General features: G+C 46.7%; 1 protein-coding gene across 1 annotated transcript; it reads right to left on the bottom strand.

Annotated features, from left to right (window-relative positions):
- Positions 1-11,238: 11,238 nt before the first annotated feature.
- Positions 11,239-16,033, bottom strand: LOC129011394 (serine/arginine-rich splicing factor 9-like). Its single transcript, XM_063650612.1, has one exon. It carries the CDS (start codon positions 15,535-15,537, stop codon positions 15,178-15,180), a length of 360 nt encoding a protein of 119 aa, XP_063506682.1. The 5' UTR covers positions 15,538-16,033; the 3' UTR covers positions 11,239-15,177.
- Between the last annotated feature and the right edge of the window lie 5,135 nt (positions 16,034-21,168).

Below are 21,168 nucleotides of genomic sequence, written 5' to 3'. Positions count from 1 at the left end.
TATGAGCAGAATAAGCTTCTTCCCTCATAAGAGTCATTTTTGTGTCTGTGTGCCTTATCATCCTTAATTAAAACAGATCCTGGGGACCCTTAAACACAGGTAAGCACTTGCTCATCCATTCTTCAGGAGGCTAAGTCTGGATCATCCGCCTCTGTCTCTTCTCAAACCCTTTCAGGGCGTAGCATGGGGCCGGGGTTGCAATAAGAGCTCAATGAACGTGGCTGGCTGAGCTCTCCTGTGCTGTCCACCAGGCCTCCCCATCGGGTCTGTGCCTCCCATGGGGCTGTCTGTGTGTGTGTCTGATGTGGGGTGCCAGCAGCACAGACACACCAGTGTGTTGTATTTCCCTCAGAGGCAGCCTCGGGGCTCAGCCTGCTAAGGGTGAGGACAAGGAGGTGCTGGGTGGTGACGTCTTAGACTTCATCTGAGCCTTCAGTGAGTCATAATCTTTTTGCTGGTGGAGGGTCTGGCTTCACTGTGGATGGCTGCTAAGTGATCAGGGTGGTGGTTGCCAAAGGTGGGGGTGGCTGTGGCAATTCCTTAAAATAAAACAACAATGAAGTTTGCCTTGGCAATTGACTCTTCCTTTCACGAAAGATGTCTCTGTAGCATGTGATGCTGTTTGATAGCATTTCACCCACAGTAGAATTTCTTTCCAAATTAGAGTCCATCCTCTCAAACCCTGCCACTGCTTTATCAACTGAGTCGATGTAACATTCTAAATCCTTTGTTGTCATTTCAACAATGTTCATGGCATCTTCACCAGGAGTAGATTCCGTCTCAAGAAACCACTTTCTTTGCCCATCCATATAAAGCAACTTCTCACCTATTTAAACTTTATCACGAGATTGCAGCAATTCAGTCACATCTTCAGGCTCCACTTTTAATTATAGTTCTCTTGCTATTTCCACCACATCTGCAGTGACTTCCTACGGTAAATTGACCAAAGTCTCAGTTGAGCTTTTCGAAGTCATCCAGGGTTGGAATCAACTTCTTCCAAACTCCTGTTAATGTTGGTATTTGACCTCCTTCCATGAATCATGAATGTTCTTAATGGCACCTAGAATAGTGAATTATTTTCAGAAGGTTTTAATTTCTTTTGTCCAGATCCATCAGAGGAATCACTATCTGTGGAAGCGATAGCCTTACAAAATGTATTTTTTAAATAATAAGAATTGAAAGTCAAAATGACTCCTTGATTCCTGGGTTATAGAATGGATGTTGTGCTAACAGACATGGAAACATTCATCTTCTTGTACATCTCTGTCAGAGCTCTTGGGTGACCTGGTGCTCAATGAGCAGTCACAATTTCAAAAAATCTTTTTTTTTTTCTGAGCAGAGGGTCTCAACAATGAGTTTAAAATATTCAGTAAGTCATGATGTAAGCAGATGTACTGACACCCAGGGTTTGTTGTTCCATTTATAAAGCACAGGCAGAGTAGATTTAGCATAAGTTTAAGTGCTCTAGGATTTTTGAATGGTACATGAGGACTGGCTTCAACTTCAAGTCACCAGCTGCATTAGCCCCTGACAAGAGAGTCAGTTTGTCCTTTGAAGCTCTGAAGCCAGGCATTGACTTGTCCTTTCTAGCTATGAAAGTCTTAGGCGGCATTTTCTTCCAATAGAAGGCTCTTTCATCTACATGAAAAATCTGTTGTTTAGTGTAGTGACCTTCGTCGATGATCTTAGCAAAATCTGGAGCGCTTGCCGCCTCATCTTGCACTTGATGTTACGGAGATGGCTTCTTTCCTTAAACCTCATGAACCAACCTCTACTAGGTTCCAACTTCTCTTCTGCAGCTTCCTCACCTCTCTCAGCCTTAATAGAACCAAAGAGTTAGGGTCTTGCTCTGGATTAGGCTTTGGCTTAAGGGAACATTGTGGTTGGTTTGCTCTTCTATCCACACCACGCACACTTTCTCCATATCAGCAGTAAGGCTGTTTCGCTTTCTTATCATTCATGTGTTCACTGCAGTAGCACTTTTAATTTTTTTCAAGAAATTTTTCTTTGCATTCACAGCCTGGCTGTTTGGCACAAGAGGGCTAGGTTTCAGGCTCTCTTGGCTTTCAACAGGCCTTCCTCACTAAGCTTAATCATTTCTAGCTTTTGATTAAAGTTGAGAGACATACCACTTTTCTTTCACTTGAATACTTAGAGGCCATTGTAGGGTTATTAATTGGCCTAATTTCAATATTGTTGTCTTAGGGAATAAGGAGGCTTAAAGAGAGAGAGAGAGAGAGAGAGAGAGAACAGCCTCAGTGGAGCAGTCAGAACACACATAACATTAATTGATTAATTCATTGTCTTATATGGGTGTGGATTATCATGCCCAAAAACAATTACAGTAGTAACACCAAAGATCACTGATTACAGATGAGTATAGCAGATATAATAACAATGAAAAAGGTTGAAATATTGCAAACAACTACCAAAATGTGACAGAGACAGGAAGTGAGCACCTGTAGACTTGCTCGATGCCATGTTGCCATAAACCTTCAGTTTGTAAAAAATGCAATCTCTGCAAAGCACAATAAAGCGAAGTGCAATAAAATCAGCTATGCCTGTATAAAAAGTGCCCGGCATATGGGAGATGCCCCATGCGTGGTACTTATTAATATTGGTAGTTTTCATGTGCTGCCCTAGGGAATACATAGATAGATTAACTCAAATGAACTCTAAGGAAACTTACGTTAAGTCTTAACGTCTCTTTCCTCCAGATGTCATGGGAACAGACATATCTTGGAGAGGTGCACCCTGGGATCTGTCCAGGATCAGAAACTCCTGGAGCCAGCCCAGCCAGAGGTACTGCTCAAGGACTTGTTCTCCAAAGTTTCCAGTCATGAAAGTGCTCAGCCCAAGGTGGGTCCCAGGGTGACTGTGCCCCACTGATGGCTGGGCTTCTTTCTATACCTGGTTCAGCCCAAGCCACTTAAGGCAACTGTGGATTCACAGCAGTACCTCTAACTCTTCCCACCCCATGAAGACCTGGGCACGAATGAAAGGCTAGGAGGACAGCATAGAATTTGGCCACTGGCCCCTACGGCCATGGGTGGTGGTTGGTGACTGAAGAAAGAGATGAAGGCTTGTCAGGGAGGTGCTTGGACCCTGTCTGGAAGCCCACCGAACTGAGATCAGAGGCTGTGGAGGCACTGCTGCCTCCTGGGCTCTAAATGAGCAAATGTTTGGGAACGAGGGTGCCAGAACAAAGCTGTCTGCGCTCCTGTCCTCGTCCCTTCTCAGCTCAAGTCACACATGTGCTAAGAGGCTTTTGGCTCCAAGTGGCTGGTAGACATTGGCTGACAGATTTGAGATGTGATAAGAGGCTGTTGATTTCATTCGTTTGTGCAATGTCGGAGAAAAATTTTAACAGTTAAAACAGGGAAGGAAAAAAAAAGCCCTAGAACTTTGCCAGCATCACAACCCTGCCTGTTTCTTCTAACGGATTTCTTGAAACTGTCAACTGCCTGAGCTGGAGAAGCCCACTTATAAGGAACATTGTCGTGTGTCTCCGGGGGTGCCAGGACCGTCCGTGGGGTTGGCTGGCCCTTCACAATGTGACCCCACTTCCATGGGCTCCCTCTTTCCTCCTGCACAGCCCTGGGGTGCAGGGCTCCCTCTGGAAGGCAACAGCTTCCAGCAACTCAAAGGCCTGCAGGATCGTGTGAACCCAGCATCACAGGTCTACCCACAGAGCCAGCAATTTTATCAGTAGTATTAATTATCCTCTGCAAAAAGAGACCCTGAAAACAAAGTTCCCTTTCTCAAAGAACTCTGATGAGAAATTAAAAAATATATTTGACCTTGGAGGATTCATTGTTTTGGAAATCTCGGAGACCTGCATCATGCAACCCTAAAGAAAGATTGCATCTGTGATGTGTGGGACGGGCGCGAGGGGCCTCTACAACCAATTTACACTGTGTCTTGACTTCTCTGAGAGTTGCATTGGGTTCAACAGTGATTCCATTTCCTCCCAAAGTGCCACTGGGAGATAAGCAGTATCGAGCTTATATCCAAAAAGCTCTATGTAGTTTCAAGGTGTTTCCAAAGCACCTCTTCTGATCCTCGTACCCTCCAGGGTGGTAGGCACCACAGGGCATTTGCGTTTGCTCTGAGATGAAGATACGACCATAGAGTTGTACCCAGAAGGTCTCAGGACTGGACATCCAGCTCTTTGCACCACACTCCAAAGGGAGAAGTGGTCCAGGTTGCCCTTCTGAGAGTGAATATCACTTCCAGCATAAGCTGCAGCCTGCATCCCAGCCGGCCCTGCTGATGCCTCCAAGGATGTGAGTGAGCGTTGCCCACATCATGGGAACCCTTTGCTGGTCTGCAAAATATCCCAGAGGTTGTTCCTTTGAACTGTGTGTGTGGAGACCTTTGACTTAAATGTGCCATGCATAGAATGAACCCCTGCAGGGGTGTGTCACCCCTTGGCTTCCCAGGAAGACCACCCACTTTTCTGACACTGTCCCTGGAATGACCAACTGTGGCCTTTTTACAAACTCTTTAGGCTTGAGAAGTGCACATCCTCATTTACAAGGGACATGTGGAAAGTCTTGAAATTGGATCCGAAAAGTGTGGTTTCTCCAAGAACTAAAGCTCCCGAAGCAGTTTTGAGAAGAGAGGGACATAGGCTAGCATGGATTTTGGCATGGATTCTTTTCCTTTGCTCTTAGGATGTGTGTGATCCCAAAGAGTTTGCCGGCAGGCTATGGGAACTCCATCCCCACACACTCAGCCACTGCCTCAGGTGGCAGGGGCCCTGGCTAGGGTTTGGCTGTAATATTCAGGACTGACCGAGCATCCTGCACACTGGGGAAGGGAGGGGTCCTCTGGAGACCATGCCTCTCCTACAGTAAGCTCCACCCCCAGGTGGGAGGGATGTGCCAGTGCCTTCTCACCCCCATGTGCCTGCATGCCACCCTTCGTTCTGCTGTTTCCTAATCACACCTGCTCTCAGGAACAGGTGCAACATAGTCCCACTAGGTGCATAGCTACTCACACTGTGACACGGACATCCCCAGGAACACCAGCCCCATAAAGCCTCGGAGGAGAGGGCTAGAATTCTAGGCAACCTTGAGCTAGGGAGAGCTCCTTTGAACTGGGAGATTCTCAATGTCTTTGGAGTCTTATTCTTATCAAAAGTCCCTCTGGAGAAGCCTCGTCTTGGGGATTGGCCAGAGGGAAAAGTTTATGGTAGCACTTGCATCAAAAGACACCATAGCCTCACATCAACCAATGACCAACTGTAATGATTTCACCTTTATCAGTATACACATGATTAGAAATTTTGGAAACTGGACCACTCTTCTGTTCTACTAACCAAACACTCAATACCATGAATCATGTGAGAGGACTGTTGCCCATGTTAGGTTATGTGACCTTTTTCTTTTGGCTGGGGACGGTATACTTCATTGATGGTGCATGACAAGCTGGAGCTGCCTAAGCCCCTGTCCTTCCTCCAGGAGTCTGGAATGGAAACTGACTTTGGGGAGCCTGAGTGGGGCAATGACTCTCCAGCAGCTGGGAGTTCACTCTTCCTCTCATGCTCTTGATGGAGCTGGTGGTCTGGGGGTCTTACTCCTTTGAGGCCGTGTGGACCATAAGGTCCACCACCCTGTTGCTGATGCCAAATTCATCCCAGGAAAGGAGGCTGACAAAGTGGCCATTGAAGGTAATGCCAGTCATGGCATTGAAGGTAGAAGAGTGCGGGTGCCACTCTTAAAGTCAGAGGAGACAACTTGGTCCTCAGTGTAGATCAGAATGCCCTTGAGGGGGCCCTCCGATACCTGCTTCAGCATCTTCTCATGCCATCATATTTGGCAGCTTTCTGCAGATGGCAGATGAGAGCCACAACCAACATATTATGGGTGGGAACACAGAAGACCATACCTGTGAGCCTCTTATCTGGCTCAGGGCTGACCTTGCCCATAGCCTAGGCCACACCAGTAGATACAGGGATGATGTTCCGCAGCAGTCACGCTGAAGTTTCTCCAACAGTCTTCTGGGTGGCAGTAGTGGCATGGACTGTAGTCATAGATGACCTTGGCCAAGGGTGCCAAATGTTGATAGTGCAGGAGGCACTGCTGACAATCTCGAGAAGATAATTCATACTTCTCATGGTTCACAACCACCACAAACATGGATCTGCACAAGAGCACAAGGGCAAAGATGACGACAGTTTTGGCTACTTCAAGTGAGCCCCAGTCTTCTCCGTGGTGCTGAAGACACCAGTGGGCTCTGCACCATATTCAGCACCAGAGTTGCCTCATTTGATGTTGGCGAGATCTTGCTCTTGGAGGATGGAGATAGGCTTCCCATTGATTACAAGCTTCCTGTTCTCTTTCCTTGACTGCCTCTGGACTTGTCATGAAATACACTGGAACATGGAGACCATGGAGTTGAGGCCAATGAAGAGATCATTGATGATGACCATGTCCATTTTGCCAGAGTTAAAAGCTGCCCTGGTGACCAGTTATCCAATATGGCCAAATCCATTGACTCAGACTCTCACCATTGTATCCTGGATGAGGCTGACACTGCATGAGCAGATGGGGCTGTTTGTCCAACGAGGAGGAGAAGAGAGCCACAGCTTTTTTCTTTCAAAAACAGACTTCATTTTCTGAGCAGTTCTAGATTCACAGAAAAATTGAGCAGAGTACAGAGATATCCCAGGTACCTTCGCCCCTACACATGCACGGCTCCCCTCATTATCAACATCCCCCACCAGACTGGCATGTTTGTTTCAATCAATGAACCAACATTGACACATCTCTATCACCCAGAGTCCATGGTTTACCTTAGGGTTCACTCTCTGTGTTGGACATTTTATGGGTTTTGACAAATGCATGATGACATTCATCCATCATTATAATATCAGAGTAGGCTCACTGCCCTACAAATCCTCTGTACCCTACCAGTTCCTCCCTTCCTCCCACTTCCCCCCTTGGCAACCACTGACCTTTTTATCCTCTTCATAGTTTCACCTTTTCCAGAATGTCATACAGGTGGAATCATACAGTATGCAGCCTTCTCAGACTGGCTTCTTTCACTCAGTGTATGCATTTAAGTTTCCCCCATGCCTTTTCATGGCTTTGCAGCTCAATTCTCTTTGGCGCTAAGTAATACGCCATTGTCTGCATGTATCCCAGTTTATCCCCTCACCTACTGAAGGCTATCTTGGTTGTTTCCAACTTTTAGCAAATATGAATAAAGTGTCTCTAAACATCCATGTGCAGGTTTTTGTGTGGAAAAGGTTTTCAACTCCTTTCATAAATAAGGGGCGTGGCTGCTGGAAGTTAACGCAACTTTTACTTTGCCTTCATGGCTCTCAAGCCGGGCTGCCCATTGTAACCACCTGGTGAGCATTTAACAAATCCCTGTACCCACCCCCACCCAGGCCACTTTAAACCAGATGCGGAGAGGGGTGGGGCTTGAACAAAGTGTTGACCAACCCATTGGGAGGTCCTGAAGTGCAGCCGGTGTTGAGAATCACCAATCCAGAGGCTGACACCAGATTCCCGAGTTTCTGCAGATTTCTAGTCAGCTTCTCTATCAAGAGACATTTAGACGTTGAGAGCAATAAGAAAATGCTTAAATGACCAAGTATTTATGTTTTATAAAACATTTCTTTTTAAAAATTTATATATATGTGTGTATATATTTGTATATATATGTGTGTATATGTGTGTGTGTGTACATATATATATATATATATAGAGAGAGAGAGAGAGAGACTCACTCTGTTGCCCAGACTAGAGTGCAGTGGTGTGATCATGGTTCACTGCAGCCCTGAACCCAAGGGCCCAAGTGATCAAGTGATTCTCCTGACTCAGCTTCTCAAGTAGCTGGAACTACAGGCACATGCCCTCACGCACAGCTATTTTTTTTTTTTTTTTTTTTTTTGAGACTGAGTCTTGCTCTGTCACCCAGGCTGGAGTGCAGTGGTGCAATCTCAGCTCACTGCAACCTCCACCTCCCAGGTTCAAGCAATTTTCCTGGCTCAGCCTCCTGAGTAGCTAGGATTACAGGCTTGTGCCACCCTGCCCAGTTAATTTTTTTTTTTTTTTTTTTTTTTGTATTTTTAGTAGATATGGGGTTTCACCATGCTGGCCAGGCTGGTCTCAAGCTCCTGACCTCGTGATCCTCTTGCCTCGGCCTCCCAAAGTGCTGGGATTACAGATGCCCTGCTAATTTTTTAAACTTTTTTTGTAGAAATGGGGTCTCCCTATGTTGCCTAGGCTGGTCTCAAACTCTTGGGCTCAAGTGATCCTCCTGCCTCAGCCCCCCAGAGTGCTGAGATTTCAGGTGGGAGCCACTGTGCCTGGCCTATGAAACATTTCTATTTTCATTTCTAGAAAAATCAATTTCATTTTCTAGAAAGTTTCTATGTGAAATTAACATCTGCCCTTTTTCACCCCCTTTGACTGACAACAGGCCCCAGAAGTTCCCCTTTTAATGAATTTCAGCATCCCTGGGCCCAGCCAGGCCACCACGGGCATTCCAATCAATTCCAACTTCTCCCAGCTCCCAGGGGCAACAGTTCTTGGTGTGAGGAACATGGACTTGATCCAACTCCCTTCCTTCTGCACCAGCTTGACCTGGCCAGTTCCTTGTGGCTAACAGAGTGGACATCTGTCACCGTCTGCCTCGGGCAGGGTGAAGACCAGGCGATGTCTGAGGTAGAGGGGTCTTTGGTGGGGGGTGGGGGTGGGGTCCAGGCCAGTCATCTATGTATTTATGTTAAAGCATTTACATATTTATTTATTTATTTATTTATTTATTTTTTGAGACCGAGTCTCACTCTGTTGCCCAGGCTGGAGTGCGATGGTGCAGTCTCGGCTCACTGCAACCTCCGCCTCCCGGGTTCAAGTAATTCTCCTGCCTCAGCCTCCTGAGTAGCTGGGATTACATGCACCTGCCACCACCACGCCTGGCTAATTTTTTTAATCTTTAGTAGAGATGGGGTTTCACCATGTTGGCCAGGCTGGTCTCGAACTCCTGACCTCGTGATCTGCCCATCTTGGCCTTGCAAAGTGCTGGGATTACAGGCATAAGCCACCGAGCCCAGCCCCAGAACGTCTTTTTTAAACACATTGAACAGATATAAACTGAGTAGCTCTCCTTGGATAGTGGACTGGAGGGTCAGGCCCCCCATGCAACATCCCCTGCTTGACGACCTGGTGGCTCCGGCACTTTTAAGAAACTTGTAGAGTCCCAAAGGCGACATGTTGAGCCTTATTTTCCACAGATGACATGGGGGTAGGAGTGGGCAGCAATCCAAGAAGAAACCCCCTCATTTCACAAGATCTCTTGGGGCCAGCCTTTCAGTCTTTAGATGTGTCTGTGTGCGAGACACTGTAGCTGCTCTCCAAATGGTGTCAAGTGTCTCCCTACTCTCCTCCACCTTGTTCCTCCCACCTGTGTTCTGTCCTTGCCCTCCCTGCTCTCTCCTTACCCTCCCCTCCCCTCCTTCCACCTTCCCTCCTCCCCCTCCCCAGGCTAGCTCTGAAGGACAGATGTCTTCCCCCGAGAGGCAGCTGCTCTCAGATGAGGAGCTAACCTACGAATGCATCAGATGTCCCAATGTTAGGGGAAATCACTTCCTCGAAAGTCAGAGCCTAAGCATTTGGGCTCTCCCGGGCTTCCCTCTGCCCGAGTGGAGTCTGGAGCCACTGAATTCAGATCCAAGTGAAAAGCAAGTCCCAGGGCAGCTGAGCAGGCAACTTGTAAGCAAACGAGTGTGGGGCTCTGAGTGGGAGAGAGGAGGAAGTCTGAGAGTGAAAAGGCAGTCTGTTGCTCTTCCATTTCTTCCTCCCCTCCTTCTACTTTCTCTCTTGCTTTCTCTGCCTTTTGTTGCTTTGACTCTCCAGAAAGTCTCCCTGGAGCTGGAAAGTGGCATCACTGAAACATTCCAGAAACGAGCTGAAGTCACTCAAGGAAGGCCTTGGGAAAGAGGGTTTGGCCCGGTGGGCAGCGCATCGTACACATTCACATGCACTCCAGCACCGAACACTGTGCGACCTGTCAGGTAAGTACTCAACATTTATGATGGCAGTAATGAAGCGAGGTAACACCTCCAGTGCACGCTTCCTTTCTCTGCCCCTGGAACATCGCTGAAGTGCGTGTGATGCAGAATCTTTGAAGTGGTAATTATGAAATGTTTTGCACTGAGCTCTCTGCTCTGACCCAGGAAGAGGCGTTAGAGGAATTCTGTGGAAGGTTTGCAGAGGTCATTGACCCAGGATGCTGCTGGAACCCCAGCAGGAGGGGAGGTCCCAGGAATAGCACATCACTTGTCCTGCACAAAGGGAACCACTGGGAGCCCGCACCGGAAAACACCATGCGCTTCTTACTCCTGCTGCAAACGAAGAGGAGAGACCCAGAGAAGGTTGCAACAAGAGCAGTTGAGATGACCACGATTAAGGAGATGTGGCTGCAGAGGTCAGACTCCAAAAGGACTCTCAAAGGTGAGTGGCTGGGGGTTGTTAGGGCTTATTCATGAGGATGCCTACCACAAAGAGCTTTAAAATAGGCAGCAACTCCAAGAAGTCAACAATGAAAGCACAAACGTCCCAATTAAAAAGCAGAGAGGACTTGAGCAGACATTCTTCAATGGAGACAGATAGCCATCAAACACATGAAAAGGGGCTTAACCCGATAATCATTAAGAAAATGCAAATCAAAACTACAATGAGATCCCACCTCACACCCATTAGAATGGCCATAGCTAAAAATAAACAGAAAATAGCAAGTACTGAAGACATGGAGAAACTGGAACCCTCATGCACAGTCAGTGGGAATGTAAAATGGTGCAACCACTGTGGAAAACAGTATTGAGTTTTCTCAAAAAAATAAACATAGAATTATCATATGATCCAGCAATCCCACCTCTGCGTATACAACCAAAGAATTGAAAGCAGGGGCTCAAACAGATATTTGTACACCTATGTGCCTGGCAGCATTACTCACAATAGCCTAAAGATGGAAGCAACCCATATGTCCATTGAAGGATGAAGAATAAACAAAATGTGGTCTATCCAGACAATGGAGTATGATTCAGCCTTAAAGAGGAAGGGAGGCCGGGCGCGGTGGCTCACGCCTGTAATCCCAGCATTTTGGGAGGCAGAGGCAGGTGGATCACGAGGTCAGGAGATCGAGATCATCCTGGCTAACATGGTGAAACCCTGTCTCTACTAAAAATATAAAAAATTAGCCGGGCATGGTGGCGGGCACCTGTAGTTCCAGCTACTCAGGAGGCTGAGGCAAGAGAATGGCATGAACCTGGGAGGCGGAGTTTGCAGTGAGCCGAGATTGTGCCCCTGCACTCCAGCCTGGGCAACAGTGTGAGACTGTGTCTCAAAAAAATAAAATAAAATAAAGAAAGAAAGAAAGAAAGAGGAAGGGAATTCTGCCACATGCTGCCACATGGATGACCCTTGAGAACATCATGCTCAGTGAAACGAGCCAGGCACAAACAGACAAATTCTCTGTGATTCCACTCACATGTGCACCTACAATTGTGAAATTCACAGACAGGGAGTGACATGGTGGTTGCCAGGGACTAGAGGAAGGGAGGAATGGGGCGTTAGTGTTAACGGGTTCGGGGTTTCAGTTTGGGACAGTGAAAAAGTCCTGGAGCTGAGTGGTGGTGATGGCTGCACAACAGCATGCACGTGCTTAATACCGTGGAACTGTGTCCTTAAAAATGGCTAAGATGGCACCCTTTATATTATGTATATTTTATTGCATGATGACATTTAAAACATGGGCAGGAAAGGAAGTAGTGATGAGTGTGGGCAGGGGTTTGAATTTGTGTCCCAGAAACCAGAACAGGGCAAGAGGCCAGGAGAGAGGACCTACAGGAGAGGCTCCCACACACGGGCCCTGTGGAGGGTCCTTCCCCCAGGCCTGTGCGTAGGTGCCCAGGGGCCCAGGTTCCTTGAGGGTGGTATGAACCCCCTGCAGGCAGGGCCTGGCAGAATCAGAGCAGCAGAGGATTCCAGCAAATGTCCCCAGGGGCAGGAGGATGAGGCTGCGCTGAGGTTCTGGCAGCAGAACCACTGCATTCTGGGAATGCAGAACCCCATTCCCACTCTTCTGCATTCCCAGCAACCACTAGTCTACTTTCTATTTCTGTGGATTTGCCTATTCTGGACAATTCATATAAACAAAGTCGTACAATATACGTGACCTCTTTTTTGTATTCCTAACAGAGCAACAGAAAGCCTATATATGTGACCTCTTATGTCTGGCTCTGTTCACTCAATGCTGTATTTCTTCTTTCTTTCTTTTTGCTTTTCTTTTTTTTTTTTTTGAAAGAGTCTCTCTCAGTCGCCCAGGCTGGAGGGCAGTGGCATGATCTCCACTCATTGCAACTTCTCTGTCTTCCAGGTTCAAGCAATTCTCCTGCCTAAACCTCCCGAATAGCTGGGATTACAGGCACCTGCCACCACAACCGGCTAATTTCATATTTCTAGTAGAGACGGGGTTTCACCATGTTGGCGAGGCTGATCTCGAACTCCTGACCTCAAGTGATTCACCAGCCTAAGCCTCTCAAAGTGCTGGGATTACAGGCATGAGACACTGTGCCTGGCCTTTTTTGTTGAGGCAGGGTCTCACTCTGTCACCCAGCCTGGAATGCAGTGGCATGATCACGGCTCACTGCAGCCTGGACCTCCTGAGCTCAAGTGATCCTCCCACCTCAGCCTCCCAAGTAGCTGGAACTACAGGCATACGCTACTATGCCAGGGTCTCGCTATGTTGCCCAGGCTGGTCTCAAATTTCTGGGCTCAAGTGATAATCCTGCCTTGGCCTCCCAAAGTGCTGGATTACAGGTGGGAGCCATCGTACCCAGCCTATCATATTTTCAAAGTTCATCCATGTTGTAGCAGGTATAGTAATTCACCTGCTTTATCTCTCAACACAATAGTTATAAAGCACTTGGCGCACACACTACTTCCCTGTCTCCTCCTTTTAAACAATACCTCGTGGCTCTGCCTTGCCCAAAACCTAGCATGGAGCCCGGCAGAGTAGACTCACAGTAATATTGGTTGGCAGTCCATAGAAAAGCCTTAGAAAAGCCATTCATCCTCATGCCTGTAATCCCAGCACTTTGGGAGGCTGAGGTGGGCAGATCACTTGAGGTCAGGAGTTCGGTAACTCATCCAAGGTCACAGAACTGGGAAGGGGTGGACCAGGATTCCAGCCCAGGGTCTCCTGACCCAACGCCTCTGCTTGTCCTTTTACTTTTCTCCTTGAGCAACAAAGATTCCTCCAACAGCAAGACCTGGCCCCACTGCTCCATGACCTCAGGAACCCGATGGCATCACGTTTTGAAGAAGAATAAAAATTTGAAAGGAAAAATAGCTCCCGAGGGTTCAGTTTAAAATTAAGGCCTGCTAGTAAATATTATTATAGGTTTAAATTTTTAAAAATATATTTAAGTCAGGCCCATAGATGGAAAATGGGCCAAACCTGTAATTAAATAAACAACTATGTTCAGAATATCTCCAAACAGAATAAGATAATATTTTTAGTCCAAAATGCATAATAGATATTTTAGTTCCTTTCATTTGGTTCAGAGAAGACAGTTCTGTAAACAGGCACAGACTCTACCAACAGACACACCAATATTTTATAAATATCATTTCCATCTGGGTAGGAGCAAGCAGAATATGCAAGTTGAAGGGAGAAAGGAAAGATTTTCAACACATTTCCCACTGAAGCCTCATTTCACCTCCTCATCACCCACACCAGAAGGGGGCAGTTTTGGGAATAAGTCACTTACTCTCCCTGAGCCTCAGTTTCCCCTTTATTTATGTCTTTTGTAGAGATGGGCTCTCTCTATGCTGCCAGGGTGGTCTCAAACTCCTGGGCTCAAGCTAGCCTCCTGCCTTGGCCTCTCAAAGTGCTGGGATTATAGGTATGAGCTACCATGCCCAGCCAGTTTCCCCAGCTCTAAATGAGAGGGTTGGATGAGATGATACCTGGGGCATGTTCAGGCCTAAAAATTGATTATATCATCATATTAATTCAGCTTTGATTTTATGCCAAGTTCTAATCCGTAGTAAGAAGATATAGCTGAAGATCTAAAAAAACATACTTCAAGTAGGCCGGGCGCGGTGGCTCATGCCTGTAATCCCAAAACTTTGGGAGGCGGAGGAGGATGGATCAGGAGTTCAAGACCAGCCTGGCTAACATGCTGAAACCCTGTCTCTACTAAAAATACAAAAAAATTAGCCGGGCATGGTGGCGCGCACCTCTAGTCCCAGCTACTCAGGAGACTGAGGCATGAGAATCACTTGAACCCGGGAGGCAGAGGTTGCAGTGAGTTGAGATCATTCCACTGTACTCCTGCCTGGGCTACAGAGTAAGACTCTGTCTCAAAAAATAAATAAAAATAAAAACATACTTCTTTTTTTTTTTTTCAATTACTAAACGTTTAAAATATATTTCTAAACAGAATGGGCCGACTCAGTCACAGTAACTGTTGATCTCCATAGTAGAGCAACCCACAAAGACAGAACTGATTTTTTTCCCATAATCAGCGGTGAAAAATATACAACTTGTTTCTGAACCAAAACCACAATTTCTGCAGTTTAAAATGTTTCACTGCTAATATGGCCCTGGTAGAAATTATGTAGTTTTTTTTTCTTCTTTAAAAAAAAAAAAATTAAAAAAATTTCCTAAGACACTAAATCCTCAATCTGGAATGTAGATTCTGAGCACAAAGCAGCTCAGTTAACCTAAAAAATAAAGAAAAAATTCCCATCACCTGTCTCAGTAGGGCCTGAAAGGAGAGAAGTAGTGTGGGGAACCCCTGCTTTGGTATGGAGAGTCACGGCCCCTTGACCCAGACCGAGACCGTGAGTAGCCATAGCTGGTGCTTCTCTCAGGATAAACTCGGATGTAGGAAGTTTCACCCTCATGAGAGTGGAATTTGGTGTCATCCAGTTTACACAGGGCATATTCCATGTCTTCTTTTCTGAGATACTCAACCACCCCCACTCCATCCTTCCGCACATCAGCATAACAGACATCCCCAGCTTCTCGCATGTGATCCTTCAGGTCCTGCCAGCTGCCTGACGGAGGAAGTCCTGATGTCATGAAAGGGAAATGTGCTCCTGCTCGCAAAGGCTGTGTTTACCGCTCACAGCTCAGGACTGCAGCCATTTCCTAATAGTTTTCTGAAACAAGAACTCGGAAATCAGATCTTCTTGTAGGAGGCCCATTCCTCCCACCACGGGGCCACCCACCCCGACCTCCGTAAGTCCTGGGGAACTCCACACGAAGCCGACACTGGCCATAATCATAACCATTTCTTCCATAAATAGCATCCTCTGCATCTCGGGGGTCCTCGAAGCGCACGAAGGCGAAGGGCACGAGGCCGTGCCGGTTCTTGAGCTCCATCTCGCGGATGCGGCCGTACTTGTAGAACAGGTCCTCCAAGTCCTTCTCGCGCACGTCGGTCGGAAGGTTCCCCACGTAGATGCGCCCGTCGCCCTGGCCGCCGCGCTCGTCCGCCCAGCCCGACATCCGCACCGCCAGACGCCGCGGGCCCGCCGCATCCCAAGTCGCCGCCGCCGCCGCCGCCGCCTCAGCACGGGTCCCCCCGCAGCGTCCCCGCGGGCTCCGAGGCGCTCAGCCGCACTGCATTGTGGGAACGCGGAGCGGAAGCGAAGGGAAAAACATACTTCTAATAACGCTTACAATAGCCTCTTTGCCACCAGAGCAGACCAAGTCAGCAGAACCTGGAGTTTTAATCAAGAGTTGGAACAGATCTTTGATTCTCTCTAGGAGTTAGCAGGGGTCAGAGAGAAGTTCAGATAAGGATGGGAGGAGGAGATAGAAGAAAAATTCCCATCCAATCTGTTTCTCAGCTGGACACAGTGGCTCATGCCTGTAATCCCAGCACTTTGGGAGGCCGAGGTGGGCAGATCACCTGAGGTTAAGAGTTTGAGACCAGCCAGGCTAACATGGCGAAACCCCATCTCTACTAAAAATACCAAAATCAACTGGGTGTGGTGGCAGGGGCCTGTAATCCCAGCTACTCAGGAGGCTGAGGCAAGATAATCACTTGAACCCAGGAGGCAGAGTTTGCAGTGGGCAGAGATCGTGCCACTGCACTTCAGCCTGGGCGACAGAGCAAGACTCCATCTGAAAACAAAAACAAAATCTGTTTCTCATCTTACAAACCTTTTCTCATCTTCACAACACCTATCTTACAGGTAAGGAAGCTGAGGTTAAGAGAAGTCAAGTTATTAGCTCAAAGTGATGAAACCCTCCTCCATCTAGAGCCAAGTGATTTTCTTTTTCTTTCTTTCTTTTTTTTTTTTTTTTTTTTTGAGATGGAGTCTTGCTCTGTTGCCCAGGCTGGAGTGCAGTGGTGCAATCTCTGCTCACTGCAATCTCCACCTCCCAGGTTCAAGCAATTCTCCTGCCTCAGCCTCCCGAGTAGCTGGGACTACCGGTGCACGCTGCCACACCTGGCTAATTTTTTTTTGTATTTTGTAGAGATGGGGTTTCACCGTGCTGCCCCGGCTAGTCTCGAACTCCTGAGTTCAGGCAATCCCTCTGCCTCAGCCTCCCAAAATGCTAGGATTACATGTGTGAGCCACCACTCCTGGCTGTGATTTTCAGCAAAGGTAGCAGGATGATTCAATGGGGAAGAGTCTCTTCAACCAAGAGGGCTGAGATAACTGGATAACAACATGCAAAACAATAAAGTTCAACCCCCTACCTCACTCCGTAGACAAAAATTAACTCAAAATGGATCAATGACCTAAATATTAGAGTTAAATATGATAAACCTATTAGAAGAAAACTTAAGGGTAAATATTTATAACTTTGGATTTGGCAGTGGATTCTAAGGACACCAAAAACATGAGCAACAAAACACAACAGATTAATTGAACTTCATCAAACTTAAACACTTTTGTGCAAAGACACATCAAGGAAGAGAAAAGACAACTTACATAATGGGAGAAAATATTTGCAAATCACATATCTGGTGAGTCAGTATCCACAATATATAAAGAACTCTTAACTGGGCATGGTGATTCATGCCTGTAATCCCAGCACTTTCAGAGGCAGAGAGGCAGAAGGATAGCTTGAAGCCAAGATTTTGAGACCAGCCTGGCAACATAGGGAGACTTTATCTCTACAAAAAGTTTAAAAATGGCCAGGCATGGTGGCTCACACCTGTAATCCCAGCACTTTGGGAGGCCAAGGCAGATGGATCATGAGGTCAGCAGTTCGAGACCAGCCTGGCCAACATGGTGAAACCCCGTCTCTACTAAAAAATATATAAAAATTAGCCGGGTGTGGTGGCGCATGCCTGAGACAGGAGAATCGCTTGAATTCAGGATGCGGAGGCTGAAGTGAGCCGAGATCACGCCATTGCACTCCAGACTGGACAAAAAGAGTGAGACTCCATCTCAAAAAAAAAAAAAAAAGGCTAAAAATTAGCTGGGCACTTGGCCAGGCACACTGGCTCATGCCTGTAATGCCAGCACTCTGGGAGGCCATGGCAGGTGGATTGCTTGAGGTCAGGAATTTGAGACCAGCCTGACCAACCGGTTGAAACCCAGTCTCTACTAAAAATACAAAAATTAGCTGGGTGTGGTAGTGGGCACCTGTAATCCCAGCTACTCAGGAGGCTGAGGCAGGAGATTCGCTAAAACCTGGGAGGCAGAGGTTGTAGAGAGCCGTGATCGTGCCACTGCACTTCAGCCTGGGTGACAAAGTGAGACTTTGTCTCAAAAAAATTACCCCAGCATCGTGCCACACACCTATAGTCCCAGCTACTCACGAGGGTGAGCCAAGAGGATAGTTTGAGCCCAGGAGTTTGAGGCTGCAGTGAGCCATGATCATGCCACTGTACTCCAGCCTGGGTGACAGAGCGAGACCCTGTCTCAACAAGAGAAGTAAATCAGGATTACCGTATGACCCAGCAATTCCACTCCTAGGTATATACTCCAAAATATTGAAACCAGGTACTCAAATAAGTATTTGTTCATGAATGTTCATAGCAGCACTATTCACATAAGCCAAAAGGTGGAAACAACCCAAATGCCCATCGTTGAATGAATGGATAAACGAAATGTGATCTATCCATGCAGCAGATGTTATTCAGCCATAAAAGGAATGACGTACTGACACATGCTATTAATACAACATGAACAGGATGGGTGTGGTGGCTCATGCCTGTAATTGCAGCACTTTGGGAGGCTGAGGCAGGCAGATCACTTGAGGTCAGGAGTTCAAGACCAGCCTGGCCAACATGGTAAAACTCCATCTCTGCTAAAAATACCAAAATTACCCAGGCATGGTGGTGCACATCTGTAATCCCAGCTACTCAGGAGGCTGAGGCAGGAGAATCGCTTGAACCCAGGAGGCGGAGGTTGTAGTAAGCCGAGATGGCACCACTGCACTCCAGCCTGGGTGACAGAGTGAGATTTCGTGTCAAAAAAAAAGAACAAAAGAAAATGAGCAAACCTCAAAAACATTATACTAAGTGAAGAAGCCAGAAACATAGTGTATGATTCTATTTATATGAAATATCTAGACAGGGTAAATCCAGAGATAGAAAACTGGTAACCTGGTAAGTTTACCAGGTGTTGGTGGTAGGGAGGAATGGGAACAGATTGCTTAAGGGGAAAGGGATTTTTTGAGGCAGAGTGATGAAAATGTTTAGGTGGTGGATGGATGACATTGTGAATATACTAAGTATCACTGAATTATACACTTTAACATAGTTAATTTTATGTTATGTCTATTGTCTTTTTTGTTGTTGTTGTTGTTTTTGAGACAGAGTCCCACTCTGTCGCCCAGGCTGGAGTGCATTGGTGCAGTCTTGGCTCACTGCAACCTCCACCTCCTGGATTCAAGCAATTCTCCTGCCTCAGCCTTCTGAGTAGCTGGGATTAAAAGCACCCACCTGTATTTTAGTAGAGACATGGTTTCACCATGTTGGCCAGGCTGGTCTGGAACTCCTGACCTCGTGATCCGCCCACCTCAGCCTCCCAAAGTGTTGGGATTACTGGTGTGAGCCACCAAGCCCAGCCTCTTTTTTTCTTTACTCTTTTTTTTTTTTTTTTTTTTTGAGACGGGATCTCACTCTGTTGCCCAGGCTGAAGTGCAGTGGTGCAATCTTGGCTCACTACAGCCTCAGCCTCCCTGGGCTCAGGTGATCCTCCTACCTCAGCCTTCCAAGTAGCTGAGACTGCAGGTGCAAACCACCACACCGTGCTAGTTTTCATATTATTTGTAGAGATAGGGTTTCACCATGTTGCCCAGGCTGGTCTTGAATTCCTAGGCTCAAGCCATCTGTCCGTCTTGAGATTACAGGAGTGAGCCACAGCACCGAGCCTGTTATATCTATTTTCAAGTAACAGAAAATAGAAAAAAAGGGATGGAACTAGTGGTCTGGATCATGACTAGCTCTTCAGATAACTTTTGAGTCTCACTGCCGAAACTCAAGCCTTATCTACATTCTCCCTGTACCATTACTCACTTCCTAGTTGTTTTCATTGTTTTAGCTTTCTTATTTATTTGAAGGGAAACTATAAATGGAAAATGCCATATATCAGAATGGAATCTATTTCTTTTTGTTATTGTTTGAGATAGAGTCTCACTCTGTTGCCCAGGCTGGAGTACAGTGGTGCGATCTCGGCTCACTGCAACCTGTGCCTCTTGGATTCAAGTGATTCTCCTGCATCAGACTCTCGAGTAGCTGGGATTACAAGCATGCACCAACATACCAGGGTAATTTTGTATTTTTAGTAGAGGCAGGGTTTCACCATTGAGGCTGCTGTCAAACTCCTGGCCTCAAGTGATCCACCTGCCTTGGCCTCCCAAAGTGCTGGAACTGTAGGTGTGAGCCACAGCACCCGGCCCAAAATGGAATCTTAAAAATAAATACCACAGCCAGATGCAGTGGCTCACGCCTGTAATTCCAGCACTTTGAGAGGCTGAGGCGGGTGGATTGCTTGAGGTCAGGAGTACAAGACCAGCCTGGCCAACATGGCGAAACCTCATCTCTACTAAAAACACAAAAATATTAGCCAGGTGTAGTGGCGGGCACCTGTAATCTCAGCTACTCAGGAGGCTGAGGCAGGAGAATCACTTGAACCTGAGGCGGAGGTTGCAGTAAGCCAAGAACACGCCATTGCACTCCAGCCTGGGCAATAGGAGTAAAACTCTGTCTCAAAAAAAACAAACAAAAATATCAAAAAACAAACAAAAAAACCCACACTCCAAAAACAAACAAACAATAAATAAATAATATAAACATAAAACACTACAGTCCTTATGTTATTGCTTTGTTTCAAAATCTGGTAAGATTGCCCTGAGGGACCTGAGGTTTTTAATTGCAGGGTTTTTTTTTTTTATATCTTTAGAAGTGGTTGGTTAGGTAAATTTTTTTTTTTTTTTTTTTTTTTTTGAGACTGGTTTTGCCCTGTTACACAGGCTGGAGTGCTGTGGCTCGATCACAGCTCACTGCAGCCTCAACCTCCTGGGCTTCAAGCGATCCTCCCACCTCAGCCTCCCAAGTAGCTGAGATCACAGATGTGTGCCACCACGCCTGGCCAATGTTAAAAAATCCTTTAACTTTTTTGTAGAGATGCACTCCTGGCCTCAAGCGATCCTCCTTCTGGTCCCCACCCCCAGACCCTTTCTGATAAACATTTACATTGTTTATTATCTGATGCCATTTCTGTCTTCTTCCTTGTCATCCAGACATCAAAGAATTAGGTTTCTTTAGGGTTTTCTTTTTCAAGTGCTCAGTGTTAAAGATCACTCACATTAGGGCCGGACACCATGCCTCACGCCTGTAATCCCAGCACTTTGGGAGGCCGAGGCGGGCAGAGCACTTGAGGTGGGGAGTTTGAGATCAGCCTGGCCAACTTGGTGAAACCCCACCTCTACTGAAAAAAATACAAAAATTATCTGGGCATGGTGGTGCATGCCTGTAGTCCCAGCCACTTGGGAGGCTGAGGCATGAGAATCGCTTGAACCCAGGAGGCAGAGGTTGTAGTGAGCCAAGATCACACCACCACACTCTAACCTGGGTGACAGAGCGAGACTCTGACTCAAAAAATAAATAAAATAAATATCATTTACATTAGATATACCCAAGGGGTGGTCTATAGAGAGTTGGAAGCA

The sequence above is a fragment of the Pongo pygmaeus genome, chromosome 14 (assembly GCF_028885625.2).
Source record: "Pongo pygmaeus isolate AG05252 chromosome 14, NHGRI_mPonPyg2-v2.0_pri, whole genome shotgun sequence".
NCBI classification, from domain to species: Eukaryota; Metazoa; Chordata; class Mammalia; order Primates; family Hominidae; genus Pongo; species Pongo pygmaeus.
This window is presented reverse-complemented; position numbering and strand designations above follow the sequence as displayed.

Coding starts and splice junctions, on each gene's coding strand:
- LOC129011394 (XM_063650612.1), bottom strand. CDS start 15,537: ATGTCGGGCTGGGCGGACGAGCGCGGCGGCCAGGGCGACGGGCGCATC.